Source organism: Trichoderma atroviride, chromosome 5 (assembly GCF_020647795.1).
Source record: "Trichoderma atroviride chromosome 5, complete sequence".
Lineage (NCBI taxonomy): Eukaryota > Fungi > Ascomycota > Sordariomycetes > Hypocreales > Hypocreaceae > Trichoderma > Trichoderma atroviride.
The window spans coordinates 4026431-4051298 of record NC_089404.1 but is presented as its reverse complement, the minus strand read 5'-3'; the positions used below and the strand labels follow the sequence as shown (position 1 = coordinate 4051298).

The following is a 24868-nucleotide window of genomic DNA, read 5'->3' as shown; positions in this document are numbered from 1 at the left end:
CGCGTGGCACTGTGTAATATTTGCCAACCAAGGCAAATAGACAGAGACTCGGCATTCATAGTGGAGGGGGTTAACGAAGTTGTAGTAGTAGTTCTAATCAACATTCAAAGAGTGATTGAACGCCTAGCGAAGTTAGATGGTATTCCTTTACTTGCGTCCTTACTATTCTGACACATAGCAAGTAAGACCTAGCACGTGAAATAAGGAGCTGATTCTATATGGCATGCAGTCACTGAAACGCACAAAGTATGCCAATACAGTGCTCTCTACCACACCATTCGCATTCTTACGCAAAACCAACGCTAATAACCCGGTTCGCGTCGTCATTAAACAAAGTAGCGGCATCAAAGTCATGGGCGTCACCAGTGCTCGCGTTGTAGAGGTGGTTGATGTAATAGCGGGGTTGGTGCGCTAACTTGCAGCACAAAGCTGTAGTGCCGGATGTAGCTTCCTGGCATGTCGCAGAACTTGATGAATCATCTGTAGTAACGCGCTCCATAAGTGTAAGCGCAGCTCCTGGGTAGCATGTTTATTCTTATAAGAAAAGAAGCTAACTTTATCCCTACAATAAGACAGCAATCATTGGGTTTAAAGGAGTGTGTTCCTAATTTGTAAATAACACAAAAAGAGTCTGCAATCTCTTTTTCACATATTACCACAGGGAGTAGTAGTGTTAGCGTTAATATAAGAACGGTATACAGGTCCACTTCTGCTGAAGCCCTGCTAAATCTCTTAACTTTCCTATAAGTAGTTAATTTACAAACTTCTGTTACAGTATAGTATCACTTGCCGGGGGGGACTAAACAATAATAGTAATTCCCAGATCCTCTAAATTATTATACTAACTCTTTTTATGGTTGCTTTTGAGAGAAACCTCAGTCTGAGCTTTTTACTATATAAGCACCACATTAACACATTCCCGCACCTAACTCTTCAACTCTGTACCACCAATTTCGCAAGCTCAGCAAAGTGAACTATTGATCTTCAAATCATGGAATACACACCATATGTGGGCAATGGCCCGTATTGCTTTACAAATTCCTTCGCCATGGTGCTGGGTGATAGAGCACCTTCTACCGCAACCATCGAGTTTGCAACCTCCTCTGCATTTGGTATGCAAGTCATCAACCTGCCAAAAGATCCTCTTGTTTTTTTCGATCCCTACGGCTGGGATCCTCTCCAATCCTTCAATGCGGCAGTGGACGCGATGGGGTGGCGCTGCACTGAAATTATTGGCAAAGATGAACAAGATGCTCTCCGTTCTCTCAAGGCTGGGCTTCAGAATGGCCCTGTTTTTGTCGGTCCAATGGAAATGGGCCTTCTCAGACATCAGCCCAACGCCCGGGGCGCCATTGGGGCGGATCATTATGTTGTGGTGCTCAGTGTCGCCAATGACATGGTCGAGATGCACGACCCTCACGGACATCCATTCGCAAAGCTGCCAGTGAAGGAGTTCTTGGCAGCGTGGAAGACTGACTCACTTGGCTACGGCAAATCATACACCATGAGAACTGATTTCAGACAAGTAAAGGAACTGAGTGAAGAGGAGATGATTCGACGGTCTATCCCTAGTGCGCTCAAACACATTAGCACTACCAATGGTGGCGATATGCCGCCTGGTTCAACTGCCAACGAAGCTGCGACCAAGTGGCTCATTAACAAAATTGAAGTTGGACTGCCACCTGGAATGCGTTCTTCTTTGGCATACTTCGCTGTTCAAGTTGGGGCTCGACGATCTATCGATGCTGCGACTTGTCTTAGGCGCGTTGGGTACACCGACGCCGCCGCAGTTATGGGAGAGATTGCGCGCACCATTGGCTCTCTACAGTATCCCTTGACCCACAAACATGATGAAGCCGCAGTATTGATCTTGCACAAACTTGGTCCTTTGTACGAGAAATTGAAGATTGTATTGGAGGAAGAGGTTCGCAAGAACGAAGCCTGATAGTTAATGTATGCAAAGACTTAACCCTTATTACAATAAACTCTCAACTAAAGCCCTAACCTCTGCGTCTGTCAAACCTTTCAACCCCAAAAGCTTGTTGTCCAAATGGTCTGAGAAAACTTGACCATATCCATCCCCAAAAACAGAACTGAAAACAAAAGGCTGCATTACTGACCAACCAGTAATACCTTTTGCTATTTTTGCAGAGGAGTTAATAAGCATTGCTTCAGTAGACTCGTGCATAATATCCCATTCCACGCCATCTTTTTCTTTAGCGTAACTAATCAGCAAATTTTGGGTAACAACAGCGTCTTGAATGTAAACTGGACGGTTAGCCGTCTCAGTAAGATGCTCAATCACCCCGACGATAGCTTTACCAATAGTATCAAGGTTAGTAGCTGCGAATGGAATATCGCCGCCATTATAGACAGTAGCTGTATGTCTAGGGACATTAATAAGGAAGCCATGGAGGCCCCAATCCAAGAAAGCGCCGTTGCAAATCACCGTGTAGCTGAAATTGGGATTCTCGGCTACAACAGTCTCGAGATATCGATGAGTATTGACCTTGCTCTCAAATACCGGTAGTTGATTCCGCTTGGAGTTGGTGACATCACTACCAAACTCTGATGGGATAAATCTTGCCACCCCGGCTATGATAGCACCATCAATAAGGGGGGCTTGGTCGTCAACTGATGTAGAAGTAAGAGTAGAGACGACGACGGCGTGATCTTTGAGAACAATTGCGAGGGATTGGGCTGAAGAGTAGTCAACTTCAATCACTGAAAGATTGGAGCTCGTAGGAAGTTTCGAGGCGTTGTTACTGCCTTCTCGTGTAAGGGCAGTGACATGGTATCCTGCAGCTAGCAGAGCTATCACAATAGGAATCCCCAATTCTCCAGTAGCACCAGCAACAGCAATTCTCGGAGCCATTCTGATGTATAATATAGCAGATATTTATATAGTGCAATAGAGGAGATGTAGCGTTTGTAAACGTGCTGGAAGATGCCGCGAGTAATAAAATGAAAACTGTGCTATAGAAATTTACGCAGTTGAGGTGTATTGTATTTTATATATTACATAGTGTTATTAGAGCTATACAATATCTAATTGCCGTTTTGATATGCCGACCACTTTCTGTCTCCTCTCAATAGGCTACTTAGCTACTTCGGCACTATATGCAATATGCATCAAATTTACATTCACAGACATTAATCTATGAGTTATTTAATTCTTATGGTTTCTAATCAGCTTATAAACAACAATTCATTTTAAGAAAGCTGCCCCACTATAACAGTTTATAACATTTCCAATCCCATGAGGATATTTCAGCCACCTACTATGGCTGTGAGTAATCTATTGGTTAGTTCCGCTTTTGGGATTACAGCTGGCTTGCATTCTGATGTCTGCTCCCTGCCCAAGACTAATAAACTGCAAAAGTTTCCAAGCTACCTCTTATAGTTGTGACTAATCTGTTTCTTATTTCCGATACCGGGATTACTGCTGGCTTATATACAATAAGGGGACTTTAGCTATTAATAGTATGCAAGGTCTGGAAAAATACCATCCTTTGCGGGGATCTGGGTTCCGCTATTTGAAAGACAGTCTGTACCATCGAGCGAGCTGAGCTGAAGAAGATATTAACAGATACCTATGGTCATTTTGAGTTCTTCCACCAGCTTTCGAACAGCATAACAACACTTTTGTCGGCCTAGTTCAAGACACAGATATCAGACTATTCTGTTCCCATTCGGCTGATTATGACAGCAAGTGGCAAATGTCGATAATAGGTAGTATATATCTCACGCAGTATCTCACTCAGTTGGCAGTGGTAACGCAGCATCGGCAGCGACAGTGATGCAATTGGGCAAATATTAAACTTTGCCAGATAGTGCGCATCCATTTGGCATCGTGGGAGAGGTGTTGGGTACACGTAAGAAACGAGTAACAGAATGGGCCAGACATTGGCGTTATTAGTAGATCTAACAATCCAACAATACCTTTGTGTACCAACAGACCAGTCTTATAAAGGGACAAAAGGTTGAGTGCCTGATGTGGTAATGATATCGGAGGAGGTTGAGGGGGAAAGAGCATGACTGGCCATACAATATAGCCAGAAGCCGAAACAAAGATGACAACGAACTGCATTGTTACAGACACCATAGTACATACCTGAGTAGAAAGGGATAGCTGACGAGTCTGCTAGGCTTAGCTAACAAGCCTTTAGTCAGCGCTATAGCTTGTATAAATTAGGGCTCGCGAAGCCCAATAGCTAAAAATAAATTCACGACCTTTAACTGTTTAATCCGACTTTTCCATTATATTAAAATAATAAATAAACTCTGGTTTAGATAATAGGAATTAAACACTAAAAACATGAAGTAATACTGTTAAGGAAACAGAAGAAGAGAAAGTGTGGGGCTTAATGTGTTATATATTAAATTTATTTTATGCATAAATAACTATTAATCCAGCTCTTCAAGGGACTTCTCTCCGGGCAAATGAAAATCCGTATTTGGATAATATAAAAGCGTTTCCCATTGCCTACTACACTTCGACAATAACATGAAGTGATAACAGCAATTTCAAGACCTTTGTTCCCCGAACGAATGCGTCCACTCCCAGTTCAGCTTCTTTTATATCCCTCTAGCAGCCCATGTACAGCAAACTCCGCTCGTTTGACGGCTGTTGGACCTGCCGAGTCCGACGCAAGAAGTGCGCCGAAAACCGCCCCGTCTGTGACACTTGTCAAGCACTACAAATAACATGTTATTACGAAGAGGAAAAACCACCATGGATGGACGGTGGTGTGAGGCAGACGAACATGATGGAAGAGATAAAAGCACAGGTAAAACGTTTCGCTACCCAGAAGCGTAAACGCATGCACCTCGAGATACTTCAGGCCGAGGCCAACAATCTTGACCATATCGACACGGAGTCTCCTGCTACGGACGTCATAGATAAAACAGATACACTTACAGACTTCGATCCTTCTCTTGGCCATCTTGGCGTTGCCTTCACGTCTGAAATTAGCAACGATAGTACCTCGGTGCTACAGGGTTCGCCTATGCAAAACAAGACGCCAATCGGTCAAGGGGAGGCTGATAAAGAGTTACATCTGCTTATGATATACCTCGACTATGTCTTCCCGTACCTCTTCCCGCATTACCGACCATCGATTCTCGCGGGCGGCCGAGGTTGGATATTGGAAATACTGCACACCAATAAGGCTGTGTATCATAGCGCGGTTTCCTTGTCGACGTCGTTCTATGCTATTGTTCTTAACAATGGCGACAAAGCCCACGATGAATGCACAATGCAAATGATACACAAATTTGAGAGCCAGATAGAGCTTGGTCTCAAAGAGTTGCACAAGGAAGTAAATTATATCAACACCAACGCTCCAGGCTTTGACATGAAAAAAGGGCTTGTGGTTATGCAGAGCATTCTTCAAATGCTTTTTTTTGAAGTGGCGACATCTAATAAGGACAATTGGAAGTTGCATCTCAATGCAGCCATTGCAGTTTTCTTGAGGATTCTCCCCGACCCAAAGGAGTGGAACAAGACACTGAAAAGCTTGTATACCCATACCCACAAATGGCCGCCTCCGGAGTTTGGGTTAAGGCGACCGTGGACCACAAACCAAGCAGCGCTGCGATTCTTTACAGCCACAATTCTATACATTGACATTTTATCGAGTGTCACTTTAGGCAATGTGCCACAACTTGCCAGTTACCATGCAAGCATTGTCCCAGAATGCTTATCTTATGAGAAGAGCTTTGAGGCAATTCAAGCCGGCTATCTGTGCTTTGACGAGTTCTTTGGATTAAAAAACTGGATTGTGCAGGTCCTAGGTGATGTAGCATCCCTGGAAGATTGGAAGCGCACGCAAAAGAAGAGCAGTTCATTGCAGGCCAGCGAACTTGAGTCTCGTGGTAAAGTCCTATCGGATGTAATTAAAGCAGGCATTCAGTCTCTGGAGAGTCATTGTCAGCGGCAATACATTGCGCATGATGTCACCACACTCCATGTTGTCGATTCTTGGCCTGACGCAAATGCGAACGAGCAGCCCAAGCACGAAATGGTATGGTTGCTTGCTACGCTGAGCTACTTGAACGTAGTCATATTGGGGTGGCAGCCTTCCAATCAAGAAATTCGTTGGTCAGTTGCAAAGGCAACGAACCTACTTTGCCAGGTTCCAAAAGGGCCTGGTATACGGGCACTGGCATGGCCCATGTGCATATCTGGCTGCTTGTCTCCGCCCGAAGATGAGGCCATATACAGAGCACTAGTGCGTCAGCTGGGGCCTTTGGAAATGTTTGGGACTATGAAGGAAGCTTTGTTAGTCATGAAAACAGTATGGTCGATGCGGGCTGAAATCGATGAATGTTGGGATGTAGCAAAATGTATGAATGTTCTAGGATATAGTGTGTTGCTGATATAAGAAGCTGACATGTTGTTGGCCTGTTCTTTATATATTTTATGGAATTTATATAACTAAAAACTACCAAAAGTACAGCAAAGCCTTTAGCAACTTATAATACGAACTCCCTTTCTGTCGCAATAGATACCGGAATCGCCGGCAAAAGGGGAAAACCAGTGGCCTATCCTTGGCAACAGGCTCGGCCAATTTTGCCTCTGCCACCTGAGACTGTAGGTCAAAATGAAAGATGTCTAGCCATTGGCTTGGACTTACGCGATCCCGCACCGCGGGATATTATAACGCGATTTCTGCGCGATTTCTGCTGCGGCATCAAATGGCCAATCAGTAGCTTCACCGCCGACGCTTCGGTGGATCAGATCACGAACCCCACAAGGCGTAACTTCGTGTTAGTGTCTTAGGAGTATAGATGTCATAAACTTGAAAAGCAAGCCAACCACTTGGCTTTCAGTTTGGTGCAGTACACATTCCAATGAAGATAAGGGACTGTATTGCTCTCAGTTAAGGGATACGATGAAGGATAAGCAATGAAATTAATATACCACCCCTTATATCAAAGAGTAGTGGTATAAGGGGTAAATCCGGCCTGTAACTAAGAGTTTGAAGGTGATTAGCAATAGTTATTGCATTTTCTAAACACCAGGGTTAAGTTTAGAATAGCTCCCTTTGCCAAAAGCACATTTACATAAAATTATACAGAACCGCAGTTCTTTTATTAAGATTGTGTATAAGAACCTATTGTAAAGGAGCTGTTTACTTACTAATTGACCCAATTCTTAGTCCACTGGCTAAAAAATGAAATGCTTAGTATCAAGATATACTGTCTGTTATCTTACTTGATATACTCAGTTATAAGGCTATATACAGAAAGTATATTGAACACTGCTAATAGCACTACTTTGAAATAAATAGTCAGGCATTCTACTCATATGGCGGAGAATTCCAGTAAGATGCGAGCACAAAATTTCGACTCTATTTGGGCAGCGGCATGTTAGGCATTTTTAGCCCAGCCTTCCGCAATAATGTCCTCCACAGATTTAACGCGAATGTCTGGAAATAGATCATTTAACAATACGCCATTTGCTGGAACACTGAAGTCGAACGCCCCGGTCTCCATCCCGATACCGAACCCAGCGAAACGCTGTTGGAGTGACTCTTTCGCAGTTTGCGAATACAAGTGCACATGGGACGGTAATTCGGTTATCTGCCCCTGTTGAAGTTTTTCCATGGTGTCGTATTGCACTTCAAAGCTTCCACGAATAGATTCAGCTGTACCAAGAACCTCATTCAAAGTTCGGCGATCACCAATCATTGTACTATGCTTATGCCATGTTCCATCGGGAAGGCCTATGGCAGCCACGACAAACTTGGCTACGTCTCCAGAATATGTAAAGACAGCAGGTACATTGCCAGACCCTGGGATACCCGCCACCTTGTGAGCGATGTCGATAGCGAATACCCACGGTGTCAAGTAGGATTGGAATTTGGGCATCCCATAGTAATCCATGAACACGCCATGAGAGAATAAAGTATACTCGAGGTGAGATTTCTCGAGCTCTGCAACCGCGGCATCTTTATAAGTGGTGGGGACGGCAGCACCTGCTTTGGTCGATCTGGTCCAAACGACTGTTGAGCAAGAGAATAACGTCGGACCTGGGAAAGCGGAACTTACACTTCAAGTCGGGGGGTACCGAATTCACTGGGGGTAAACCTCTTTACAGACGGTGCAGCTTCGGCTGCGCGAATAAGGTTTAGTTGAGCTTCGGATTGCTCTAAGCCTTTGATCACGATGCATGAAATCACTGTGTGGATTTGGTGATCGTGGAGTGTCCGGACGATAGCCTCTACATTAGTGTAGTCGATGGCTACCAGGGTTGCTCCGGCAATAGTCGTGTGATGTATGTTGTGCTAGTTGCCATGAAGCGTAAGTCCACTGCTATACAAACGCGAAAAAGTGTTGTGCCTACCTCTCGTGTCAAAACGACGGTCTCGTGGTCGGAGTCTGTGAGCGCATCCACAATGGTTCGCCCAAGGCCACCGGTGCCGCCTGCTACAGCAACTTTGACCATGGCAAAAGGCAGTATCGTTACAGTTGTGGTAGGAGGAAATAGATTGACTTTGTAATATTTCGTCGCCGTTGCGCTTTGGTAGGAACTTTCAAGCTGAGCTTCTGGACCTGAATATATATATATAATAACTCCCGTATGTTGCGAGGCTTATATAATGCCGCGCGGTAAAACCCCTGTGGCTGAGGCGTGACCAATCACTGTAGACACCGCCAGGCGGAGTGTCCTAAGCCCAAGTCTGGTATTCGAACAGAAGACCGGGATGTCTTGGCAATTTGTAACGAATTAATTTAGTTTTATCAAGAGGCACAGATCAAACTCATCAGATGCTACCTGTCCCAAATGTTACTAGTGGGAACTTGTTACCCAGGTTACTTTAGACAAGGGATTTATAATACTGAAAAAGGTCCCGTAACTGGCTACAATAAGCTATACTGTATGTCAAACGCTCGGGTGTCTGTTGTACAATCATTATTTGCCTTTGATAGCGCCTGATAGGCATATATATCTACCATAGCGCGCACACATCTCCCGTTCCAATACTACTAACAGGTTAGCCCTTCATCTACCCTGCAGGTAGTACTAGGCACTGTAGATGGGCTGCAAACACCTAGTATGACCTACCGTGCTGCTACCACCTACTACAGGCACTTTAGATAATACTAAGGTAGTAGACCGCCTGTTGTTACCCGCCTAGAGGTTCTTTTCATTTGTTTGTTAGAATACTCCTCTACTCTATCTTCTCTATGTGTCCGATACTGTTTAAACTTTCGCGCACAGAATGTAATAGTCCATCTCCGTTTCTTTCATATGGGTGCCAGTGATTCCCTTCTAGCTAAGCTATCCAAGTCAGTTATAATCAGCTACTTGTCCTATAGGTTTTCCTTACCTTGTAGACCCATTGCTGCCACTATAAGAGTTAGGTTGTAACATCCGGCTTTAAATCTCGGTATTAAAAAGTATTATTGCCACTTGCTGTAGTAAACAAGCGGGCCGTCATCGAGCCCTCAGGAAGATACTGCTCGATCCAGTCGTAGATTCGAACCCCACCAGGAACGGGATTGCTAAAGTCCTTGACTAGGTAACCCAGAAGCGCGTTGATTCCAACTAGATGCACACCTGCGTCCCGCATTTGAGCATTGGTGACTTCCTGAATCAGAGGAGTGTTTGTACCAGATGCTTCAACGTTGGCCCAGACGCTATAGCCCTCTGCTCTTAGAGAGAGGGCTAGAAATGCGGTACCTGCAAATGGAACATAAGCCGTCGAGCTGCGTCAGGTCAGGGGTGCCGAGTCAGACACTTACAGACGTCAGTGGCAATTCCGGCTATAATCATTTGCTTACGATGAGTTGCCTCAACCACCTTTCTAACGTCGGGATGGTCCCACGCATCAATCTCCCCTTTGCGCAGTATAAAAGGGGCATCTGGGTACATGTCGCGGATTTCCTGTAGAAGAGGACCATTGGGCCCTGGCGTAGAACCTGTCAGCTAACAATCGAATTTTCACAGTAATGGAGGGCAAGATAATATGTGTTACCTGTTTCACCAGATGTTGTCATAACAACAGGGATGTCAAAGAGCTCAGCCAAGGTAGCATGTGCGATTACACTCCTGTAGAAACGCGTATTCTCAATGTCATGGACGTAATTCATCAAACCTATCTGGTGATCTACGATTAGTAGGGCCTTTTCTATACGTAGTGAAACTCTTTAGTTGTAAGCTATTAACAAATACCTTGTTGTTGACGTCTAGACGTTCATAAGGAAAGGCTACACATAGTCAGTACGTATATTTTGAACAAAGTCTAATTCGCAATCTATAATACCTTCTCCACGGACTGACACAAGCCCGCTTAAAAACAACGTGAGGTATGAGAGTGAAAGGAGCATCATGTTTTGAAAGAGTCGCTTGAATATTGCGTAATGATATGGCTAATAATGTTTCCTGTAGAGTCGAATTGCTAGTAATAGTATATATGGTGTGAATTGAACAAACATAGGCCCCCCCCGCCAGAAGTACATGTATTTATATCGGTTTGAACACTCACTTACTCCCAAAAGCTTATGCCGCGTATCTGCTTATAAATTAGACGCCTCGTCAACCTCCAGAGTGGTAATTACACTATCATATTGCTAGATTTGTCATCTATTCCATGCAATAGCAGCGGTCTAGAAGATAACATACTTCACAGTCATCCTAATGTGGATTATTATTCCGGTGGACCACAGTGGCTCGCATGGTGTTTGGCATCCTTGGCAAAGTGGTCTGTTCGAGGCGGTGATGGCTGTCATTGGGCCTCTGTTGGTACAGATAACCCGATGTTGACCCCTTCCACTTTCAGTCCGGCCAAGGATCAGGAAAAAATACGCGAGACTGTGGGCACTCGATACTAATTGAATGACTGAATTCAAGTGACATTAGAATATTACATCAAGTGCATTACTTAGCGGTAATACAGCCTATGATTAAATTAGAATCTACAGTCTAAGCAATCATAGGTACTAACAACTAGATAGGTAACTACAATAGCTAAGGTAGAGAAGAAAGAGAACAACAAAAGAGGTAGAATGAAAGCTCAAGAGCTCGAGGAACCGGCCGGCACGGAAGGCGCGAGCGTCAGCCAAGTCACCCTCGGGTTCAGCACGTTGCAGACATGGATCCAGCATTTCCGCTTTTGAAACTGTAAGAAGCTTCGCGATGGATCACAGCTACTACAGCATTTTGGCATTATTACCAAATGTAGAACCACTATTGAGCCTGGTCAAGTTTTGTGGAATCCCAAGGTAACTTATATGAGTATGTTCCTGTTGGACTAGGCGATATTTAAAAATGGATGCGGAACAGTTCCTGTACAGAAATATAGTCTCCGGCGTAAGCTTGGTAAGGAAGAGGAGGTGAACATGAAGGACATGGGAAAGAGGGATGGAGGAGTTCTGCGGAGCGAGCAATATCTGATCTTCGCTGGGAGAGGCGTTGTTGGAGTTTGACATTCCAGTCAATTCTTTCATCATCAGGTGTCCCAAGAAGCTCATCAGGCATCCCCATAAATACAGCTGTCTGGACGCAGTGGCTTGACCCTCTTGTGTTTCCCATCATTACCAGGCCCCATTGGTAATCCAGTCCAACCACCACTGTGCCACACGATGCGTTGCACGCGGTAATAATCAATAGATCATCCCAAGGCGTAAGAATGCGGTGCTAGGACTAAATTATTACTGGGGGCTGAAAATGAGATCCCGTGGTGTGGTACGAGTGGTATGCGCAGCCGGACTTATAGGCGGAGACTGAGTCATTATGCACTGCAGCCATTTTGCGTAGTCAACAACGTTCCTGATAATAGCTCCTGCTCCTGAAACTGCAGGAACGTCAGGCACTGGCTCTTCCACAAACGAATTATTCGTTTCGCTCGATGCGTATCCGCGAGCTAGGACGGTCCCCGACGCCTTCGCTTCCACTGTTTTTGCCGGCGTCCAGTATGTGTGAGTCATGCCCAAAGGTTGGCAAAGGTTTTGTTCAATGAAACCACTAAGACTCATTGAGGTCATGGTCTCCATAGCATGTGATACAGTCGAAAACATGTAGCTACTATAGAGATACCGTGTGCCTGGTTCTGCAGCTCTCGGGAGATGCCTTACAGGGCGAATAACATCTCTTACAGATGCTGATTCCGGCTTGAAGCTAAATTTATGGTCTGGTAAACCAGTCTGATTGCTAAGTGCATCTTCTAGCGTGGTACGGGAGATAATAGCTTCATCGTCCAGAGCAAATTCGTCACTTAAAATCGAAGAGAGCGTTGTTTGCCAAGACAAATTCGAATTGCCAGATCGGGAACATGCCATGCATCCATCAGCCTTTGGACTTTTGCGTTGAATTTGTTGTTAAATCCTAGCTCGCAGGATCACGTCTGATCATTTATGTTGTTTTGCCCCATCTGGGCGGTGTTGAATGACTGTAGAGTAGAATGATCAATAAGCAAGCTCGTCAAAAATGCCGTCACTGTATGAGTATCCAGCCCTCTAGAGTCTACAGATATACTTTGGACTGAGCTTAGACTAATGGAAGCAGGAGAACCTAAGGATAAGAGATAGATGTATTCATTTGACTCCCGTGAAGAGTGTGGCGGAGATCCGCTCCATCATCGGGAATCCGCTCCATCATCGGGAATCCGCATCATAACATTCGCGTAGCAAGAGAACACAGCGAGTACAGCATCCGTTATAAAGAAGTCTTAAATACGTTATAAGTCAATCGGAAGAAGTGCCAATATATCTTTATCTCAGCGGCAACTTTGGAAACTTAATATATACTAGTGGGGTTTAGACGTTGAATTTTAACATACTTCTTGATAAAGAACACAGGCAAGGCGTATGCTAAGGGAAAAAAAGAGAGAATCGCGAAATGATCAGCATATAGAAACAGACAATCCGCACACACCCGCCACACTAAACTCATCTGGAATAGCAAGCGTATTCTCACCATGTCTGCGCATATTCATTTTGCGGTCTCTGTTTTTCTTTTTTGTTGCAAACCGCTTGACAGTGCAACTATACAATGATTACCTATGATAATGCACCTCAGACCCGCTCGCTCTTCTTTTTTCGCAGCATCGGCACTGCCGATGCTTCTACGCCAGAATCATCAAGGAGCGCACTATAACCCCGCCGTTCGTAGAATTCGGGTACCGCTCCATCTAAAAAAAGAGGAACGTCGATTTCATCTGCTATTTTGTCCGCTTCTGTGAGAATTGCAGTTGCGCATCCTCGCTTTTGCCAGGTATTCCGAGTGACCAAGGCTTCAACAACTGTGTTTACAGTGAAAAGATAGTCAGCCGGAGCCCATTTCGAATCAAGCGGCAATGCGATGGACATGGCAAGGGAGTTTGTTTTGTGGGAGAGACTTACACACTCGAGGCTGGTTGCTCATTAGCTTGTTGTGGCGCTTCGTCCATGCGCCGAAGAGGCTATCCAGCACCTCTTGTTTCATACCTCGCTGAAGAGAAATACCCCAGTTGTTCCATGCACTGGTAAAAACATCACCCGTAGCGATAACGTATATAGTTCCCGTTGCAATGGGATAGCCTGTAGTCAGCTATTAGCTCCAATACAGAATATTACGGTGGGAATCAAGATATTGCTCGCGTGCTGGCTAACCTTCAGCGTCTCGAACAACCAGCAGCTTGATGCGACTATTGTCCGCCTTGAGGAGAGCCTCGAATACATCAGTTGCATACTTTGCCCCATGGGCATTATGCGGGTAGATGTTGTACTCTCCTTCTGGATTCAGCCCTTCATTGACGAGCTCAATCAGCTCTGGTATATCTGCAACAGTAGCAGCTTCTACTCGAATCTGAGCATCAATCGCCATGTTGACTTGAGTTGCTGAGCGAAGGGTATGCGAATTTAGAGGGGCAAGAAGAGTCGAAAAACCTCTGCTGGCACCATCGCCCATGCTTGCTCACTGGTACAGACCATCCTTTAAATACTGGAATGAGGACCCCTCAGATTGGGTCGTTCTAGACCTATGACCTTTTGTATGACTTGTAACCTATCGCCTCTTAACGCGGTGTTATAGCGGCTTTGATGTGGCACCACGGACCAAGTCTAAGGAAGCTGCGCAAGCTTCGCAGCCAATCAGGAGGGCAACCACAAATATCTGCACTATTTGTGCGGGACTATCCTATTTACGGGTGCCAGCGTCAGCGCTAGCAGTATTATTCTCGCAGCGCGGCCATTCCGTCTTCTGTTCAAGTACCTGTTGCTTTCATATGTCTGAGGCGGGCGTATTTATAACATCAATGACCCAAACAGAGCCATTATAAGACTAAGTAGTACGCTTACAGGCTTCGGTCGAGGGTATATTGATACAATAGGGACTATGGATCTCATAGATTTCCGGCTTGCCAACCAGGTAGTCCCTGGATTTTGCCAGCGGCAACTGTCTACTATCTTACACAGTGGTAGTACGCATGTTTCCCCGTGCATGTAAATACAATGTATACATCTTATCTATATACCAGCTCCCTGCTACTATACCTACATGCTGAGATTTGCAAAGGACACTTACTATAGTAGATAAATGTACAAGTAGCTAAATATTTTTGTATACTATAGAGATGGAATGAGGGCTTGGATAACACTGTTGTCCTTGTGGTATATCTCCAAGTAAGAGCAAATAGCCGGAAGCTCATGTTTGGCTCGAATGCTAATCCACCATCTGCTTTCGCTGGCTTTAGTATACCACAGGCAAAGCAGCAAAAGCGCTACCGGGTCCTTCATTTCCAATAAGACCACAAATCTATTATCCATATGGCTCCATACCTTCATAGCATTGTCTAGGGAGACTCTGCCCTTTGGTACTTCTAATAGCTGGGAGAGACCATGCGCAGCTGTGAAGAAAGGGTTATTCTCTTGCGTCGACGATTCGTCAAGCCCGCACAGTTGTACCAATTCGACTGACACGCCATTGGTGCCTCGCGTTGGCACTGATTGATGTAGTTGTGCAAATGATTCAGAAATGATGCGGTACACACTTTCTGGCCGCAGCGGATTTACTAAATGCCACAGTTTCATCTTACCAACCCCCAGACGAAGCCAGCCAAGGTCGGAAGAGTCGGGTGCCCCAAGAGGCCATGCCTCATCAGGAGAGGACGCATTAAGGGCAGAAAACGTCAGAATAGCAACAGCGCCAGCAGCAGCCCAGAGGGGGTCCTTGTGTTCTTCTCTAATGGGTTGGCTGAGCTGTTTGCTGAACAAGGTTGTGAATTGAGATGCGTGATAAGATTCTCGTAATGAGCGACGATGTGTTGGTGTCGTCTCAAAAAAGCGCTCATGAACAGCTGCCATCGCCAATGTTCCATGCATCAGGAACGGACACTGAAGAGCACGTATGAGTGAGCCAGACTCGTGCAGGGCGCATCTCAAGAGCAGATGGAGTCTCTTCTCGACTTGAACTCACAGTAAAACAGAAATGAAGCATGTGACTCTCCCATATGTGTACCACTTCAGAACCACCGAGGGAGTGAATGACTTGATATCGGAACCGATTGAAAAGCATTTGGTCCTTTAGATCTAGTGTAAAATAGGTCGATCCATCGCCGACCCATATAGCGTTACTGATAGTGGATCGCGGGCGCGGTATATCAAATAGGCTAACTAATTCTTCCTTTGTTTGTTTCTGGTGGACGGGTTGAAGATCGGGAACATTGAAGCCGAAGTTGCAGTAGACCCCGTATGTCCGACATTTCGAGCAGTATGGCCTTGTCTCGTCACACTGTAAAGTTAGTATTCATTACCCAAGTCTTCAGTAGCAAAGTGTGACGGATGACCATGGATTGATTTACCTTTAATTTTCTTAGTTTGCAGTTTCGGCAGCCGAATCGTGAGGACTTGCGCTTTGGCCTGCACTTTTGGACTGCTAGCGAGACTTGGGGATCCATGAATTATACTCAAACGACAACGAAGGCCGTGCTAGTGTAGTAAATGTAGGAAGTCTGACTGTCGGGACTCGGTGTCCAGTCAAATTGAGATACGCTGCACAAGATCCCTCTCCAACAAGTTTGGGGGGTTTGGGTATTTCAATCCTTACCGTCTTTATCAGCCTTGGCGTGATCGGCATTTCTGGGGTGCCCCCAGTCGCGACGCTAAACCTCGACTCGTTTTGCTATTGACCCACGCTTTACCTCAACTCGGGGTTTGAGCTCTCTGATTGGCCAGAATTTCTGCATTGAATTTGAATGTCCTCCAAGTTCACATGTCGAGATGTACTTCAACTCAATACATCTGTTGAGGTGGGTAACGTTCAAATGGCAATAATCCACGAGGCAGCTACGCGTCGACTTTGCCGTCACATCCGTGGCTACTACCAACGGTGTGCGAGCAATATATATAGAGCTCAAACTTCGCAATTTAGTTTCTTTTTATTTCAAATCTTCAACTCTCAACAGCATCTCGTTCTTTTCATTTATTGAGGCCTCACTACTCGTAACTTTCAACATGCGTATTTTTGTCACAGGTTCTACCGGCTTCGTCGGCTCTGCGGTTGTCAAGGAACTTCTCTCAGCAGGACACCAAGTACTTGGCTTGACTCGCAATGACAAAGGGGTCGAGCAGCTGAAAGCCCAAGGTGTTGAGGTCCTACGTGGGACTATCGAGGACTTGGAGCTCCTCAAGAAAGGCGCCTCTGAATGTGACGCAGTCATTCACCTGGCATTCGTCCACAACATGGCCGACTTTGTTGGGTCTTGTGCCACAGATCGAGCTGCCATCACCGCCATGGGCTCTGCCCTGGCTGCTGCCGGTGGCAACCGCGCTCTAGTAGTCACTTCAGGCACCATGCTGCTGCCGCGCGGCAAGATTGGCAAGGAGGCTGATGCACCTGACATGAGTACTCCCGGAGCCTCGGCCCGTGGTCCTTCAGAGTCATTGTGTCTCGACTTCGTCAAGCAGGGTGTGCGCGCCAGCGTTGTGCGCCTACCGCCAACAACACACGGTCCTGGATCTTCGGGGTTCATGTCGTTGCTTATCCCCGTTGCGATGCAGAAGGGCGTCTCTGCGTACGCTGGTGATGGCCAGAATCGTTGGTGCGCCGGCCACCGCGACGACGCAGCCAAGTTGTACCGGCTTGCCGTAGAGAAGGCCAAGGCAGGATCTGTGTTTCATGCTGTGGCCGAGGAAGGCGTGACACTGAAGGATATCGCGACTCAGCTTGGCAAAAGTCTGAATATTCCGGTTGTCAGTATCCCGTTGGAGACGGCAGAGGACTATTTTGGTGGATTCAAGGACTTTGCCACGGCCGATAACATAGCTTCAAGCGCCAAGACAAAGGAGCAATTGGGATGGAATCCGACAAACCCAGGTCTACTAGAAGATATTCCGGTTATTGTTAAGACTTTGACCTCTTAGACAACCTTTATGAACCTACTAGAGCACTAGTAAAATATGGAAGCTTTTATTCTTAAATAAACCTGTTTGTAACACTCACCGGCTCAACAATCAGGATTCATGCTCTAGATATAGCTTGCCCAAGGTCCTGAGTAAATCAATGTCAAAACCTTGTTGAATGCTAGTCCATCTGCTGCTGACAGTACTTCCAAGTATAGTAACAAGTAGATTATATACATACGGTGCTATAGCAAGCTAGGCTTTGTTGAAAAGGCAGCTGGTAGATAAGACATTTACTTCCGGTAGCTTTGCTTATATGTTTATTACAGAAATTAAGTTTAGGAAAATACCTAAAACATCTTCTTGCTTCTTAGTTTACAAGACATTTACTATAACCGACTTTACATTAAGTAAATGATATATATTAGAGCTTGTAGGGTGAATATGTATATTGTAGTATCTTGATCTAGAGCGAGATTGTAACTCCGAATAACTTTAGCCATGAACGTCTCGGCCGATCCCTGATGGGAACAAAGTAGACGTGAAAGTGAGGTGTAGATGAGATTTATATTTGCAGTTATTGAAGAACAACCGCAGTTGCTGGACTATAATTCCACTTCGAACTCTATATAATAGGGCCACACAATCTGAGTGCATTGTAACAGGTATATAAAAGTATCGCAACGAGTTCGACCTTGGTGAAAGGTAGATCATTCATCGACTATGAACAATATGCAGACTTACAAGTACTTGCCGTGCTCGAGGTCAGTGAGCAGCGTGCACTGCGTTGGAGTCCATCCGAGCGCTGCCTGAGTCTTGGCGCTGGACACGACATTGTCGGACATTATAACGGACGCAAAATGGCCAAAAGACTTTTGACAATCTTCGAAAGATCTTGACTCTACCGGAATGCCTAGTTTCTGTCCAATGACTTCTGCTATATCCCTTAGAACGACCCCTCTCTCGGCGACGACATGGTACGTGGTCCCCGGAGTTGCTTTTTCTAGTGCGAGGCGATACGCGACGGCGGTGTCAAGGTAATGAACGGCTGGCCAGTGGTTGAGGCCCTCGCCGATATATGACGCCACTCTCGTTCGACGAGCAACGGTGATCAAGTTGGAGATGAACATGTGGTCGTCACCATCGCCGTGATTAACGGGTGCAAGGCGCATGATCGCTGTGCGTACGCCCTCGGAAGCAAGCTGTTTGGCCAGTTCTTCTGACTCTCCGCGAAGAGAAAATTGAGGCGACTTCGGGTCGAAGGAATCATCTTCAGTCCCAACCTGACCCTGGCGAAGCAGCATAGTCCCGCTAGTGACGAGAAGAGGGCGGTCCGACCAGGCAAGAACAGCACCCATGGCCTTGATAGCCTCTCGGTCCGTTTGGCAGCTTTGGCCAAAATTATCAAAGTCGTGGACAAAGGCCAAGTGAATCACACCGTCAGAATTGGCGGCGCCATACTTCAAGACACTCAAGTCCGAGAGATCCCCTTTCAAAACCTCGGCTCCGAGGGCCTTCACTTTCTCGGCAGACTTATCGGAGCGGACGAGTCCCAAGACGGAATGCCCGGATCTGATAAGCTCTTGTGTAACAGCTCTACCTATGAGGCCAGATGCACCTGTAACAAAGACGTGCATGATGGCCACAGAAATGCCAGAAACGAATCTCTCCTTCCTCTAGGTGCAATGAGCTGTGTATCGTCGCTAATTGGAACTATCTCGTTGAGAGGACTTTCTTACGGTGGCTTTCACATTATTTATATTGACGGCTTGATCTCGTATAACTATGGCAATCGATCCTTGATTTATAATGTCAAACCAGTCTTGTCCCCTCAAGGAAACATTAACCCTGGGCAATATCTGCTGTCGTTGAATCAAATTCGCTGTGACGAAGCGTGACCCGCTGGCCCAACCTCGCCAATGACAGCGCTCGCAACGCGGCAAACGGAATAGCGTGGAATACTAAACCTAGTTCCCCACGAGCCTAAAACGCCAAGGTCCCGAGCATTTGTGCTGATACCTATTATAAGAAGTAACATCACCATAGGTCAAGGATACGGTATCAAAGGAGGCTGCCTTCACACCGCACTCATCCGCTTCAGATAACGGATACTCCAGCCCAAATGCCACGTAGGAAGTCGCGCTTCGGGTGCCGAAACTGCAAGCTCCGGAAAATCAAGGCGAGTGACGCAACATCTCTCGGCAGATTGTTAAACTCATGAGTTCAGTGTGACGAGACCAAGCCGCGATGTAACAAATGCACAGATTACAAGATACTGTGTAATTTTACTATCGGTGTCCCAGACTTACAGGTATCAGCAGACGGGATGGCCAGTCATCGTGGCTCGGCGAGTGTCCTCTCTCCGCCGTCATCGCTGCCCGTCATTTGTTCGGATGCATCTTACAGCTTTAGATTGGATTCGGACTCCTTGATGAAGCTAGAGCAATTTCGCTCGGACATTATTCAACCTTTTAGTGCCAATATGATGAAGATATGGAAGGATGCGATTCCGTCCGTTGCTTTCCAGGTGTGTCGCCGGCCCAATGCAACTCATCGGTCCCCATTCTTACAGCACAGCACCCGTACTTGATGCACGCCATGCTTGCAGTTGCCACAGCTTTCAGGCGGGCACAACACGACGTCGCACGTGGGTGCCGAACACAGACGGAGATACATCATACTCTTCAATGCATTCGCCTCTTTAAACGAAAGCTGTCACAGCTGGTCGCAGCGCCGGACCAAGACGCTCTCTGGGCCACCTCAGCGCTGCTCGGCCTCATAGCCATTGCATCGTTTGAGGAGACGAATCCTGAAGATGCTTGGCCTGTCCGACCTGCGCATGCTTCCGATCTTGAGTGGATGCGGCTAACCGTCGGGAAACGTATCATATGGACCTTGACCGACCCTCTGCGCACGAACGGGTTGTTTCGAGCCATGGCATCTGAATACGCAGATATGGAATTTCCAATACCTGAAAATGGCATAGCTGGAATTCCATCTTCTTTGATAAAGGCGTGCAATCTTACCGAGACAAGCAACAGCGATAACAACCCGTATTATGCCGCAGCTCATTTGCTCGTCTTGTTATCGAGGCTACAATTGCTTTCAGGCGGTAGTTTTCCGGGAATTTATATGATAGCCTTCATAAGTCAGTCTCAGTTGCGCTTCAGAAGATTGCTGGAAGTCAAAGACCCCGTGGGTCTGCTCCTCCTTGCGCTATGGTATCGGGAAGCTGGGAAGGCATTATGGTGGGTAAGGCAGCGAGCTGAGATTGAAACACAAGCTATTCGTATATACCTTGAGCGGTTCCATTACAATAGACCTGGAATCATCCACTTGTTGCCTTGATAGCCGATTGTCTGGTTAATGTGTGTATCGAAACTCGACCTGGAAGGACTTTCTCTTTTAATAGCGAATCAAAGCAACTAGGGACAACAAAGAGATTTTTACACTTGCAGCATGATAAAATACAATGCCTGGAGACTTTCAGGTTATTGTTCATCATGCGGGGGACGCTGCGTTGGGCACATGCTCTCAGAGCAGATGGTTATGGCTTATGGCTTCTAGTCACAGCAAGTTGGGCCCCAGGAAAGCAATCATGCCCTTACGCTTTCCGCCTCCATGAGAGAGAAGAGTAAACAATGCAGAACAGGAACAGGTCAATGAATCACCCATTAGGATGATGATTCCAACAGGAAGGAAAGACATTTCCCCCCAAGGAAATGGTGTATTAGAGTTGGGAGCAATGGATGTAAAGACATTGAATTTCGCCCGGAAATAGAGTGGCAAAATTTATTGCAGAGGTTGGTAGCTAGGGAGGCTGTGTAGGCTACCAATTATTGTAGCGCAAAAACGATAGCGCCGGTAATCGATTCAGCTCCATTGAGGCCAATCCAATTAAAGTGGGCGGCACATTTAGCGATCAGGTCCGAGACTAGACCCCTATCTCATAGGCGCTATTCGAAATATTGGACTTGATCCTTTTTTTCCTTTTGGGCTGAGAGAATGTGAGCAAGACTCATGACTCCAAGCCGTGTCATCTCGGGCATAATGGACAAGTGGGTGAGAAGGCATTATGATTTGGATTTTCAGATGCTCAAATCTTCAGTTGCTTTGGGCTTTCGCAGGATGTCAAGAGCCTCCATGCTATTCATCGTATTAAGTCTATCGCTCATTATTATTTTCTTGTACCCAAAAGCACACATTGGCCCTCACGCCCCCGAGTATCTACAACGCAACCGGACATTGGAGATAGAACAGCATTCACGCAATCAGACTTTGGAGACCGAGCAACACCCAAGCAATCCAACAGTTCAAATCGAACACACCAGCAGCCAGATTCTGAATCCTCTTCCTCAGAGCACTACTAAGCCAAGTAGTGTGCATCTTGATGCTGTGACAGAAGCTCTCAAGCCAACTCTCACACCTCAGTCTATTGTTGCAGAGGTTGCCGAGCCGACTTCTGCACCTGAGCCAACAAGGCCTATAGACCCTATATATAGCCATAGCTCTAAACTGGACGCGCCAAAGAAGCAGCAAAAAGACCGCCGCTTCGTTTTGGTAATACCTGCTACGTCGCCAAGTCCGGATCTATGCAAGACAATAGTAACGGCGCTCGCTCTTGGCTATCCAAGTCCGATAATCATCAACTGGGGAATCGACTATCGTGCGATAACAAAGTGGGAGGGCGGCCAAAACCTCCCTAAAATCCCAGGATTCGTGAAATATCTCGATGCAGCAATGCATCCGGAAGCCCACCCGGACGAGAAGCTAGAGGAAGACGACCTTGTGCTTATGGTTGATGCCTACGACGTCTGGTTCCAACTTCCTGCAGACCTTCTCCTGAAAAGATACCATGAGATCAACAAGAGAGCCAACATCAGACTACAGCAGCAGTGGGACAGAGATGAGCCTGTTCCCATGCGACAGACCATCATTGCAGCGTCTGGAAAAAACTGCCACCCACAACCAAACTCGGGCTCCAACATGCACTGCGAAAGATTGCCTGATAGCCCATTGAGAGCAGACCTGTATGGTCCAGACACGGAAAAGGATGCAAACAAGCACCGGGATCATCGACCAAAGTACATCAACGGAGGTGTTTATATTGGCCCAGCAGGTGACATGAGGCGCCTGTTTCGTCGTGCCGCACAGAAAATGGAAGCAGGCCTGAACCAAGGTGTCCACTTGTTCAGCGAACAAGGCATTCCCGGAGAAGTGCTGGGTGAGCAAGAGGTCTGGCGACAATGGCGGCGAGCAAGCAAAGAAGTCATCCAAGACAGTGACGCAAAATTTCTAATGGATCGGGATTTTGAGTATCACTTTGGGCTCGACTATAATCAAGAGCTGTCCATCCAGACCTATTGGACAGATACTGACGACGGGCTGTTTGATGGAGCCTTTGTTTTACTAAACAACCAGTCTGCTATTGATGCACACTCCGAAGCATTGGGCATATCCCCTGTGCGACTCCAAGGTGTTCCAGAGGATATCGAGTCGGCAAGGAATCCGCTCGCCGACGTGATTGAGTCACCAGACTGGGGAGAGATGGAGCTGTATGCCGACTTTTTCACCGAGTCCGTTCCTGCCATAGTCCACCACAACGGGTTCAAAGAGAGACGAACCTCTTGGTGGGACAAGCCTTGGTTCCACCAGCACTTGCGGAAACTACTTGCCTTCCATATGGCGCCTAGGATACCTGAAGAGCCGTTGGCGACGATAGAGGCTGAGGACGGTGGCGTCAAATATTGGGCTACAACAGCAGAGAAGTTGGATAGAAGGCCACGATTAATGGGCGACTCGGCTCAAGCTCTCTTGAAAAAGGTTGGGTTCCAAGATATTTGTCAGTATTTGGATGATTCACTACGTCTGCCAGGCGATCACTGGTGGGATGAAGTCTTTCGCGATGCAGGAGGGCCATTCAGTTGAGCTATTATACTTGTCCCACTAAGCGTTTCAAGGATGTTGTCTAAAATTAATATATATATCTTTATGAATGAAGTAGAGCTATTGTATGTTATCTAGCCATTTTGTTTCTCTCATTTAGAGTCACCATCGTGTATCATTAATAAGGGAGCATGTTGCGAAACAAAGTAACCTTGACAACTCTTTACGCCATACAATGATATTGCGACAAGAACCATTGAACAAACTTTGGAATGCCATCGTGAATTTTCGTCTTGGGCTTGTATCCTAGTAGCCTGTTGGCTTTTGAAATGTCCGCAAACGTGATTGACATATCACCTGGTTGTGCCTCGCGCCTGTCAAGAATTGCGGTTCGCTCCAAACTCCTCTCAATCAGGCCAATCAATTCGCGCAGCTCAATGGTCTGCGATTCTCCAAGGTTGAACACCTCGTACTGAGAGCCCTCATAGTCGATGGCAGCGCAAACACCTTGTATAATATCATCTACATAAGTGTAGTCTCGACGAGTAGTCCCGTCGCCAAAGACAGGAATCGGCTTGCCGTCATAGATGAGCTTGGCAAATTTGTGAATTGCAAGATCAGGGCGCTGGCGCGGGCCATACACAGTGAAGAATCTTAAGCAAATGCAGCGAATCCCGTAAAGATGGGAATAGGTATGACAAAGCAGTTCGGCGGCTGCCTTGGATGCTGCATACGGCGAGATTGGCTGACACGTCTTCTGATCCTCGGAAAAGGGAACCTTTGAGTTGAGTCCGTATACGCTTGATGATGATCCAAATAGAAAATTTCGCACGCCGAAATCTCTGGCACAGTCAAGCAAGTTCAAAGTACCGGTGACATTGGTGTCGATATATGAAGCTGGGTGCTGAAGAGACGGCCGCACGCCAGCTCGCGAAGCAAGGTGCACAATAACAGAAATATTGTTGTCGGCAAAGATTCCGCGTAGAGAAACGGGCTCTCGTATGTCGATTTCGTACAGTCTGAAGTTGGGATTGTGAAGATGTGCAGCAATGTTCGCGTGTTTAATCTCGGGAGAGTAAAAGTCATCAAAGTTGTCCACAACAATAACCTTCCAGCAGCCTTTTGCTAAGAGGGCTTCGACCAGGTTTGACCCAATGAAGCCTGCGCCGCCGGTCACTAGTATTTCTCTTCTAGGCTTGGACTGTGAGGTCGTAGGACGAGTGATGACTGTCATGATCAGCGCCGAATACAGTGGTAAGAGTTATGCGTGGATAATCTCTATTCTTTTCCCCTGGTTCTTTCTGTTATTTTGCCTTTTTCTATTTTCTCCAAAACCCAAAATCCGTGTTGTCTGGAGCGTCTCAAGGTCATGCCGATGAGCACAGTTTCCGATTAAATGGCAGCTGCTAGAAATGACATCCAGGCACATTAGAGGGTTGTTTGAGTAAAGTGGGAAGATCCATTCGTCTTTAAGGTGACCCAATGCTTCAGTGCCCATAAAGAAGACCCTGCATAGTACTAGAAAAGCACCAATGGGCCGTGTCAAGGGATGCAATTCAGGTGACACGGGAGATATGGTACCCAGCGGAAATGAGGCTGAGCTGAGTTGCTGGCCCAACCAAACTAGTTGACGCCAAGATGGCGCTATTGACTA

At 46.4% G+C, this 24868-nt stretch overlaps 12 protein-coding genes across 12 annotated transcripts; 4 read left to right on the top strand and 8 right to left on the bottom strand.

Moving 5' to 3' along the window:
• Positions 1–801: 801 nt before the first annotated feature.
• Positions 802–1945, top strand: TrAtP1_010589 (uncharacterized protein; the record flags this gene model as incomplete). Its single annotated transcript, XM_014089612.2, has 1 exon — positions 802–1945. The coding sequence occupies exon 1, from the start codon at positions 992–994 to the stop codon at positions 1943–1945; it is 954 nt and encodes a 317-aa protein (XP_013945087.2). The 5' UTR covers positions 802–991.
• Positions 1887–3000, bottom strand: TrAtP1_010588 (uncharacterized protein). The gene has a single exon (XM_014089613.2). The coding sequence runs from the start codon at positions 2873–2875 to the stop codon at positions 1976–1978; it is 900 nt and encodes a 299-aa protein (XP_013945088.2). The 5' UTR covers positions 2876–3000; the 3' UTR covers positions 1887–1975.
• A 1509-nt stretch (positions 3001–4509) lies between these two features.
• TrAtP1_010587 (uncharacterized protein) lies at positions 4510–6451 on the top strand. The gene has a single exon (XM_014089614.2). The coding sequence runs from the start codon at positions 4599–4601 to the stop codon at positions 6384–6386; it is 1788 nt and encodes a 595-aa protein (XP_013945089.2). The 5' UTR covers positions 4510–4598; the 3' UTR covers positions 6387–6451.
• Positions 6452–7263: 812 nt separating this feature from the next.
• Positions 7264–8552, bottom strand: TrAtP1_010586 (uncharacterized protein). Its single transcript, XM_014089534.2, has 3 exons — positions 8351–8552; positions 8056–8291; positions 7264–7996 (listed from the first exon to the last, which is right to left on the bottom strand). Exons 1-3 carry the CDS (start codon positions 8450–8452, stop codon positions 7375–7377), a joined length of 960 nt encoding a protein of 319 aa, XP_013945009.1. The 5' UTR covers positions 8453–8552; the 3' UTR covers positions 7264–7374.
• An 849-nt stretch (positions 8553–9401) lies between these two features.
• On the bottom strand, positions 9402–10407 carry TrAtP1_010585 (uncharacterized protein; the record flags this gene model as incomplete). Its single annotated transcript, XM_066114772.1, has 5 exons — positions 10275–10407; positions 10184–10218; positions 9987–10110; positions 9754–9918; positions 9402–9691 (listed from the first exon to the last, which is right to left on the bottom strand). The coding sequence occupies exons 1-5, from the start codon at positions 10339–10341 to the stop codon at positions 9402–9404; spliced, it is 681 nt and encodes a 226-aa protein (XP_065970869.1). The 5' UTR covers positions 10342–10407.
• A 1254-nt stretch (positions 10408–11661) lies between these two features.
• Positions 11662–11994, bottom strand: TrAtP1_010584 (uncharacterized protein; the record flags this gene model as incomplete). Its single annotated transcript, XM_066114771.1, has 1 exon — positions 11662–11994. The coding sequence occupies one exon, from the start codon at positions 11992–11994 to the stop codon at positions 11662–11664; it is 333 nt and encodes a 110-aa protein (XP_065970868.1).
• A 672-nt stretch (positions 11995–12666) lies between these two features.
• Positions 12667–13888, bottom strand: TrAtP1_010583 (uncharacterized protein). The gene is made up of 3 exons (XM_014089616.2): positions 13600–13888; positions 13351–13527; positions 12667–13250 (listed from the first exon to the last, which is right to left on the bottom strand). Exons 1-3 carry the CDS (start codon positions 13811–13813, stop codon positions 13024–13026), a joined length of 618 nt encoding a protein of 205 aa, XP_013945091.1. The 5' UTR covers positions 13814–13888; the 3' UTR covers positions 12667–13023.
• Positions 13889–14528: 640 nt separating this feature from the next.
• Positions 14529–15427, bottom strand: TrAtP1_010582 (uncharacterized protein). Its single transcript, XM_014089617.2, has 2 exons — positions 15404–15427; positions 14529–15321 (listed from the first exon to the last, which is right to left on the bottom strand). The coding sequence occupies exons 1-2, from the start codon at positions 15422–15424 to the stop codon at positions 14554–14556; spliced, it is 789 nt and encodes a 262-aa protein (XP_013945092.2). The 5' UTR covers positions 15425–15427; the 3' UTR covers positions 14529–14553.
• An 812-nt stretch (positions 15428–16239) lies between these two features.
• TrAtP1_010581 (uncharacterized protein) lies at positions 16240–17349 on the top strand (the record flags this gene model as incomplete). The annotated part of the gene is made up of 1 exon (XM_014089618.2): positions 16240–17349. Exon 1 carries the CDS (start codon positions 16441–16443, stop codon positions 17347–17349), a length of 909 nt encoding a protein of 302 aa, XP_013945093.1. The 5' UTR covers positions 16240–16440.
• Positions 17350–18068: 719 nt separating this feature from the next.
• Positions 18069–19259, bottom strand: TrAtP1_010580 (uncharacterized protein; the record flags this gene model as incomplete). The annotated part of the gene is made up of 1 exon (XM_014089586.2): positions 18069–19259. Exon 1 carries the CDS (start codon positions 18963–18965, stop codon positions 18069–18071), a length of 897 nt encoding a protein of 298 aa, XP_013945061.1. The 5' UTR covers positions 18966–19259.
• A 2089-nt stretch (positions 19260–21348) lies between these two features.
• On the top strand, positions 21349–23256 carry TrAtP1_010579 (uncharacterized protein; the record flags this gene model as incomplete). The annotated part of the gene is made up of 1 exon (XM_066114770.1): positions 21349–23256. The coding sequence occupies one exon, from the start codon at positions 21349–21351 to the stop codon at positions 23254–23256; it is 1908 nt and encodes a 635-aa protein (XP_065970867.1).
• Positions 23257–23379: 123 nt separating this feature from the next.
• Positions 23380–24745, bottom strand: TrAtP1_010578 (uncharacterized protein). The gene has a single exon (XM_014089621.2). The coding sequence runs from the start codon at positions 24446–24448 to the stop codon at positions 23438–23440; it is 1011 nt and encodes a 336-aa protein (XP_013945096.1). The 5' UTR covers positions 24449–24745; the 3' UTR covers positions 23380–23437.
• Between the last annotated feature and the right edge of the window lie 123 nt (positions 24746–24868).